General features: G+C 44.6%; 1 protein-coding gene across 2 annotated transcripts in view; it reads right to left on the bottom strand.

Moving 5' to 3' along the window:
- LOC121869302 (nucleoside diphosphate kinase 7-like) overlaps positions 1-9,239 on the bottom strand; it is a 203,835-nt gene that overhangs the window by 149,865 nt on the left and 44,731 nt on the right. The window contains exons 2-3 of one of the 2 annotated variants that reach the window (XM_042370549.1): positions 5,676-5,758; positions 5,101-5,205 (exon numbers count right to left, since the gene is read on the bottom strand). In XM_042370549.1, the coding sequence (XP_042226483.1) occupies positions 5,101-5,205; positions 5,676-5,750 (180 nt within the window). In that variant the 5' untranslated portion in view covers positions 5,751-5,758. The remainder of the gene's footprint in view (positions 1-5,100; positions 5,206-5,675; positions 5,759-9,239) is intronic. The other variant, XM_042370550.1, reaches the window with a different exon arrangement.

Genomic DNA, 9,239 nt, shown 5'->3' with positions numbered 1-9,239 from the left:
GCCGCCTCCACCCCCCTCACAGCTGGGGCGAGACGCTCTGCCTGCCTGGGACACACACACATACATGTACTAACACTTGCTGACCGCGCGGCTTTCTTATATATATTTTATATATATAACCTACTTATCTGTGTATTTAATTAAATTTTTTTGTCTGAAATCTTGTTGATACGACGGGCTGACCGGTCAACACTGATTTAAGACACAGCACACAGATAAAGTAGTTATGTCTCATGCCTTACGTAGCCGTGGACCCAGCGCATGGATGAGTCAAGCGGATGATAGTCCCCCAGAGATGGATGACCAGGCCGGCCACGACGCTCCAGCTCCCACAACATCGCGCAGCCCCTCACCTCAACATTCAGCGTTATCTCCAGAGATAATTGCCTTAATGAAGTTTATGAGAGATGAGAGACGCGAGGATGAAGCCCACAGACGTTTGGCGGATGAGCACAGAAGGCAAGCAGAGGCAGAACGAGACCACCAACGGAGAATGGAAGACAGTGCACGGTTTGAAGCCTTGATATCTCGCCTCACTGTTAACCAAGCCCCTGGCTCTAACACTGCCTCGGTACTGAATGGTTCAGATACCTCATCCATGCTTCCTTCACGCCCCCCAGCCCCACCTAAAGCAGCAGCTCAAACGCCGCCCATCTTGAAGCCTGATGTAAATTTCCAGACTTTTCGCGAATGGCGGCGGCGGTGGGCTGATTATGCTACAATGGTGGATCTCCAGAGTTTGTCACAGCCTAAACAACTCATCCAGCTGCGTATGTGCCTGTCCTTGGAAGTTCAGCGTGTCTTAGAACATACGCTGCAGGTACCCCCAACCTCTTCGCTGTCTGTAGAGGAGGTACTGGACGTTCTACAACGGCACATCAAAGGACAGCAGAATGAAGCTCTGCGCAGGAGGGAATTGTTTAGCTGCAGACAGATGGAGGGTGAGTCTTTTGACGCTTTTTATGTACGTCTTAAGTGAGCCTCGGAAGAGGTAGATATATGTTTAGGCCACCACCAGCAGTGCGAGGAGACCCAGTTGAAGCAGGTGATCTTGATGGGTGTTAAGGACGAGGAACTTGTCCAACGCCTCACCTCCCTCGACTCTTCCTCTTCTCTTCAGGATGTGTTGACGATATGTCGCTCCTATGAGGCTGCCAGGTGTGCCACCTCTGCCATCCGAGCTCCCCCTACAGCTGTACGCGCTGTGTCCCGGTACAAGAAGGACAAGAAGTCTGTTCCTACGCCTTCGCCCACCACGTCCACGCCCGGTTCATTTTGCAACAACTGTGGTAAGCAGCACGGAACACAGGTGTGTCCAGCTGCTCAGTCTACCTGCAACAGTTGTGACCGTATGGGCCACTGGTCGCTCACAGTGCGGTGCCCAGCTAAGTACGTACAGTGCAATGTGTGCGGTCGCCTGGGCCACTATGACAAGTGTTGCCCTACCCACGAACCCAAGGGACAGCGTCGGCGGAAGCTTCGGCGCCCTTCTACCAGTGAGGGCCGCCCACAGTCGCCAAATCAGAGGCACGACGACCCTGGACAAAGCCCGACCCATTTTAGGAGGGTGTACTCCTCGCACCCCAGGACCAAAGTCACCCAGTACATCAGCGCCATCGTGACCTACGGCGGTGTGTCATCCCGTCTTCAGATGTTGCCCGACACCGGCGCTGATGCTACAGTCATCGGTCCCCAGCATTTGCGACGCTTGGGGCTCTCTCCAAGCGATCTAGGACCGCCTCCCGAGGACCTCCGCTTTATGGCAGATGGTTCACAGATGGCCCCAGCCCTGGGTTCACTCTATGCACATGTCACCTTTGGCAACAGGTCGTGTCAGGCCTGGATTGACGTGCATAATGGTGTCCCGACTCCCTTGCTGTCCTACAGACATTGTCAAGAGTTAGCCATCATCTCCCAGGACTTCCCAACACCGATTCTCGAGGTAAATTACGCCAACAGGGTGCACGAAGGGAGCAGCAACTACCCTGCTGCCGCCCTACCCCTACCTCTGGCCAGTGACACCTCTCCTTCGGTAGTTGTCCCTGCTGCATCACGCCCCCACGCCTTGGCTCGCCTTCACGACAGCCACCGTGGAGCTGAGGCCACCAAACGACGTGCACGACAGACTGTGTTCCGGCCTGGCATCGACCCCGACATCTCCAATGCTGTCCAGGTGTGTAAGCCCCGCCACGTATTACAACCCAGCCAGCAGCAGGTACCCTTCATGAGTGACGACAACCCCACCCGCCCCTTTGAGTCTGTGTCGGCCGACTTTTTCGGTGTGTCAGGAAAGTCCTTCCTGGTTATCGTCGACCGTCTCTCTGGTTGGCCGGTTGTCATCAAGGGCGGTAATGACACGACGCCTGCCGCCACCATCAGCAAGTTCCGCCACTACTTCCGTGACGTGGGCGTTCCTGTACGCCTGCGAACCGACGGAGGGCCTCAGTTCACAAGCCGGGACTTTGCTGCGTTCCTTGACCGATGGGGAGTCCGGCATGTGTTGTCATCGCCCCATTACCCGCAGTCCAACGGCCACGCTGAGGCTGCTGTCAAATCTTTGAAGCACCTCATCCTTAAGGTGGCCCCTTTTGGGAATATTGACTGCGAGGCCTTCGACCGGGGTCTTCTTGAACTCCGCAACACACCCAACTACACCGGACGCTCCCCCGCCCAGGTTTTGTATGGGCGCCCCCTTCGTTCTTGTGTCCCTGCTCACCCTCAATCCTTCTCCAAGGAGTGGCAGGCTGTCGGCACCTAAGTCCGTGTTCAGGACCTGACCTCCTACGCTGGGGACAAAGTAGGCGAGTCATGGGTCTCGCAGGTCACGGGACTACTAGGTGCGGTTACCCAGTGGTCGTAGGTGGTGGAGGAACCGCCGCTTCTCCGCCTCTGCAATGCTGGCCCCCGCCACTCAGTAGCAGAGTCCCATAATTCTTTCCCAGTGATGAAGTCCTCGATTACCAGAACGGATCTGAAGAAGGTCCGGCCAAGACTTTGGCAGCAGGAGCGATAGGGAAGGGAGGTGTGTGTGTTATTATGTACGCTGGATTATGTATTATATGTATATTATGTATGTGCTCCATTTATATTTATTCAGCTCTAGCTAGCAGCGTGGTGGCAACAAGCATACTATCCCACGCCTTTAATTATCAGGCCTGGCGACGTATGGAAGCTGCTAATGTATCACTTGCCATACGTCGTCTATGGTAGTTGACCAGGACCTTAGCTAGGGAGCAGTGCTATCCACCTCTGTGTACATACTCTTATCCAGTAAACCGAACCTACAAAACTATACAGGTGTTTGTGTTCTCTCCTGTATATAGAACTTATTACCCAGAACATCTAACAAACGGGACAAATTTTTTCTGACCTTCTTGTGGATGTTTTTGAAAATGTTTTTAAAAGTTATTGCAAGAAGAATAATATAGATTTTAAGATTCTCCTCATGTTAGATAATGCGCCAAGCCGCCCTCCCACCATTGCTGAGCTTTCTGACAATATCAAAGTGCTCTTTCTACCTCTGAATACAACATCTCTCCTTCAACCAATGGACCAAGGAGTAATAGCAGCCTTCAAAGCCTATTATTTGAGGCATACATTTAAGAAACTTATTGCAGCTACTGAGGAAGGAAATGATAAGGCCAGTGTTCTTCAGCAGCTACTGAGGAACGAAATGATAAGGCCAGTGTTCTTCAGCAGCTACTGAGGAAGGAGATGATAAGGCCAGTGTTCTTCAGCAGCTACTGAGGAAGGAGATGATAAGGCCAGTGTTCTTCAGCAGCTACTGAGGAAGGAAATGATAAGGCCAGTGTTCTTCAGCAGCTACTGAGGAAGGAGATGATAAGGCCAGTGTTCTTCAGCAGCTACTGAGGAAGGAGATGATAAGGCCAGTGTTCTTCAGCAGCTACTGAGGAAGGAGATGATAAGGCCAGTGTTCTTCAGTTTTGGAAAAGTTTCAACATCAAGCATGCAATTGACATCATTGTGGAGGCCTGGGGTGATGTAAGTAAGGACTGCTTGAGTGGAGTTTGGCAGAAGCTTCTCCCAGATTTAATTCATGATTTTACAGGCGTTGATGCATCAGAGGAGCTCCCAAAAATAAAAGAAAATTGTGTTTCTCATACAAAGCAAGTTGGCTTTGCTGAAGTGGAAAGTGCCGATGTTGAGGGACTGCTCGAGTCCCACTGTGAAGACAGCTGATCTACAACAACTTGTTGCTGCTGGGGAAATAGAAGATGCCGAAGATGATGAAGTGCAGGATGCAAAACCAAGAGAGCTTCCCACTTCTCTTTTGTCTTCTATCCTGAGGGAAGTTGATGAGCAGTTGCAACTCTTGGAAAACAATGACGTCAATGCAGATCGGAGCAGGATTGCAGTTCGTGGTGTTAAATCTTTTTTGGCACCTTATGAACAGCTTCTTTGTGAAAGAAGAAAGACGGCAAAGCATCAAACACTAGACGTCTTTTTTTAAAGTTAACCCCCAAGAAGCAGTCTGAGCCACATTCTGAAGACACTGAACCACAGCCATCCACTTCTGGAATTAGACGTTTTTTTCGTCCCTCCCATGCAACCAAAACTGCACCTGATACTGATGATGACAACTGTCAAATCCTGTCTGCATGACACCTCAACCTCAGCATCACCCTTTTCCCCCATCAAGTTATATTCATATTTTTTCAAGGTAAAGTGTAACATTTACTGTATGATTTCATTATTAGATATGAATGTATCATATATTTAGACTGTGCTATCCTTTGTGTTAGGCTAACTACTAAATATTTTTTATTTCGAGTAATCTACACCTAACCCTATTTTCTCCATAAGCCCTGTTATTTCTATTGCGCGAATTTCTAGAACGCGAGGTTTTACAAGAACACAACTATCGCGTTATAGCAGAACTGACTGTATTTATATGTAAAAGAATAAGGTTAAAGACAAGCACAAAGCTATGGTACACTCCAGCATTAATGGTAAAATTGTTAGGTGATCCAGTGATAAACACAAGGATACTATGGATGGACCTGGTAAACAAGATTACACAACATATAAGACAAGATCAAGAATAATATTATGCACAACTACCTTACTTCAGGTTCTTACCATCTCCACAGACTTATCCCTTGGGAAGAAGCTCAACTGAAATTTTTTCACTGTGGCTGACATTGGATCATACCATTCTGCATAGAAGATGTACTGCGTCTCTCCCTAGTAGAAAAAAAATTAGTACAAGTTGATATAAAGGAAATAAGCTAATAATGACTAAAAAAAATTCTACACTCATATTGAAATTCCACACCAAGCCAAAATATACCAACATAATGCACTCTTATTTGGTTAAAAACATTGTCTATATTTTCAGGAAAATTCTATATGATGAGCAGACATGATAATACAGTAATGTACAGTAATCAAATATGCCACACACATCCAAGATACAATATTGTATAAGCAAAATGATAATCAGTAGAAAATGTATTCCTAATTTATTCACAATTATCTAAGATCCTTTCTTAAGTAGCAAAATACTGCATGTACAACCATTTACAGAAAAGAGATTTAATTCTATAATGGAGTTTATCTGAGATGCAAGAGAGACCAAAGTTTATATACAGTATGCTGTAACAGCTGGACATGAAGACAAGCCCTGACCAACTCATAGCGACACACAAGCTGACCTTCTTCATGTGGATATTAATAAGGGTGGCAGCTAGAGCGACCACTAGTGCAATGATGAACAGCTTGTTACCCATTGTACCAACTGAAAGTGCACAAAGAACATTACTCTTTTATAATATGTACATTTTCACTGTAAAGAAAAAATAACAATATAAAATGAAAAGATATCCAAGTTCAATATTGGTAGATAATTACAGTATACAGTACTCTCGATTTACCGGAATCCAATATAACAAACTCCCGATTTAGCGGAAGGAATTTTTTCCATTATTTTTCACTCAATTTAGTGAACTAGTTTGCTAAGTCCTGATTAATTCCATTAATATGTTCACACCTATAGAGACACCTCAGACACATGATATGTAAATAGAAACATTAAAAACATTACCCATGGCTTACCTTAAACTAGGGGGTTCGGCATTTGTTTTAAATTTTCTCAATAATTTCCAAACTTTTTTCCAACTGATAGCCACGCTCTTTTGACTTTCTCCCCCACACCACTTCCTTTCTGAGACTACCGAGAAACTTTCGGCATGATGTCTGAGAACAGTGGTTAGTTGACCAAGATGTAGACCGAGAAGTAGCAGTGAACAACACTTGCTGCAGCGGCAGGACACACACTGAGCGGATATAAACAAATCCCATGCACTAAGCAGCGCATCTGGCATGGAATTTAACGGAATCACACTCGGTTTTACCGAACTTGCGAAAATAACGGAAAGTTCGATTTAATGGAAATTTTGATTTAACGTAAAGGGATGGCTCAAATTAGTTTATTAAATCATGAAAATACTGTACAGTGAACCCTCACTTTACGCGGTTAATTCAACCCACAGGGTACCGCGGAAAGTGAGAAACGCGTAAAGTGAACAACATAACATATGGGATTAATTGAAATAGAGACCGGGCCGACCCCCAAGCTCCACTTTTTCAGACACAATACCTACGTTGTAGTAAAAATAACTTCTTAATTTTATGATGGTATGCACACACAATTAATAATTAAGAGAAATATCAATAATATTAGGTATTTACTTACATTAGTAGAAAAGATGGCTGGGCACACGGGGATGGGGGGTTGGTTCCGAGGCAGAGAGCAGATTATTGGCCCTCACCTGTGTCACTTGTATCAATTGTATCACTATCTACCACAGAGGCTTGCAGGGCCTCTTTGTCAAACCCCTCAAAGTCCATACAAGTCTATATCCTCACTATAATTATCACTATCACCGACTTGGGCCGGCTGTGGTGGGTGGAGGGTGAAGAACTCGGTAATGTTTTGATGACTGGGCGACCTTGTGCGCACCCTGCTCGCGCCACTTACACAACATGGCAGATGGCGGGAGAGATGGCAGGAGGTTTGGATCCAAAAATGGCGCGGCTCGCCAGCCGCTCTCCGCGTAAAGGGGTACACGCACCGCGGAATGTGAGCATTCCGGTTTCGGCAGGGTACCGCGTAAAAGTGGAAACGCGGAATGTGGGACCGCGTAAAGCGAGGGTTGACTGTATTTTCTGTTAACCATAAGATCAGTGCTAAGGATCATAACAAGAAAGTTCAGAATAACTTGTGTATTCATGATAATCAGTTCCTAGTAATCATTTTGCACTCCTTTCATTCAGGAAAACTCTCAATGTACGTATAATATTTGTTATATTAATTACCAAGTATATACAGCAGTGGCGGTTCGTCGGTAGGCACTGTGGAACTGCAGCACCCCCTATTTCACCCGATATATATGTACTGTATTATATAATATAATACATCATATATGTTTATTTATTTATACTTGTACAAGATATTTAAAACTATTATCAATAATCCTTAAACTTAATGTCAATGGCCATCCTCTAATTCAGAGAAAACAACAAAAATCCCTGTATGTGGAACTGTCTTACTCGACAGTTCCAAAAACGGGCGTTTGCTTTGTTGCACACATGCGCGCATGTCCTGGAGGCAAGCCGGGGCGAGCACTGTGGATCACACAGTGCCGATCTGGTTATCAGTGTGGGAGGTAGTGTTTACGCATCATCCTGTGTGGTGCTTACACGCCGTCTGCTATATCAAGAGTATTTGAATGTGATATATTGTAGATGATGTGATATCATACTGTATGATATCACATCATCTACAATTTATCACATTCAAATACTCTTGATATAGCAGATGGCGTTTAAGCACCACACCGGATGATGGGTATGATTCATACTCATAGAGACTACATTTTGTATTCATTGTTTTTCCAGAAACTTTATTGTGTAGAAGAATATGAATTAAGTAATTAAACATGGCCTCCTTGTTTTCCCACGAAACAAGTTCTGTGACAGTGAGTGAACTTCAACAACTTAAATTTTCACAGCTGTCTCTTTGAGAAAGTTGCTATTAAGACAAGAGGCCGTCCCACACCTGATATTCAAATATCTCAGCCAGGAATAAGCAACAGTAAGAGGAATATTTGTAGCTTTCATTCAGAATGGTACCAAAGGAAAAATTGACTCTGTGGTTGTGAAGTAAAAAATACATTATTTTGTTTTCCGTGTTTGTTGTTTGGAATTGGAAGTGATGTAACTTGGACAAAAGACGGCTTTAAAAATATAAACAAATTGAAAGAAAAAACTGAAGAACATGAAAAGTCAAAGAAGCATATTGAAAGCGTGGTTTCACTATCACTTTTAGGAAGCGTAAATATTAAAGAAAAACTTAGTGAAGCCTATAGACTTTCGATCAATGAGCATAACAGGAAGGTTACCAAGAACAGTGAAATTTTATCCAAGACAATAGACTGCATTACATTTTGTGGAAACTTTGAAATTCCTTTACGTGCACATGATGAAAAAGATGATTCAGTAAATCCAGGTGTATTTAGGGGATTAATAAATTTGGCCTCTAAATTAGACCCAGATTTAAAGAAACATTTAGAAACAAGTACAGTCTGCACAGGTGTTTCTAAGACTATTCAGAATGAGATACTTGACTGCCTGCTGCAGATATATCATGATGAGATAAAGGGCCAATTGCACGAACGGTTATGGGGTGTACGACGCCATTTACGATGACCTTCTTGCCCTGATCTTTTTCAGCAATATCGCCTTTAACACATGGAATTCTGCACTTTTCAAAGCTTTGGAGGAGTCTCGAAACAAGTTTCCTGGTGGGAATTATTAGCTAGTGCTGTACTCAAAATATCAAAACTTCGAGATCTCTCCAGAGCTTCAAAAGGGTGGTATTCCTGAAACAAGATCAAGGCAAGAAGGTCATCGTAAACGGCGTCGTACACCCAACGACTGTTCTTGCAATTGGCCCAAAGAAAGAGATAAAAGAAGCTTCATTTGTAGCTGTCATGGCTGATGACACAACAGAAGTTTCAGAACACACTCAAATGGTAATTGTTCTACGGTACGTGCTGAATGAAGAAATATTTGAGTGTTTTTGGGGATTCTTTATTCCAGAAAATCAAACTGCAGATGGCATATCAAAATGTATTCTAGAGCAGTTAGATATAATTCTTCAAGGAAATAGACAAAAACTGATAGCTCAGACATTCGATGGTGCAAATGTCATGAAA

This window comes from Homarus americanus, unplaced genomic scaffold, assembly GCF_018991925.1.
Source record: "Homarus americanus isolate GMGI-L3 unplaced genomic scaffold, GMGI_Hamer_2.0 scaffold36734, whole genome shotgun sequence".
Taxonomy (NCBI): domain Eukaryota; kingdom Metazoa; phylum Arthropoda; class Malacostraca; order Decapoda; family Nephropidae; genus Homarus; species Homarus americanus.
Note: the sequence above shows the minus strand (reverse complement) of the source record. Positions and strands in the feature narration are given on the sequence as shown.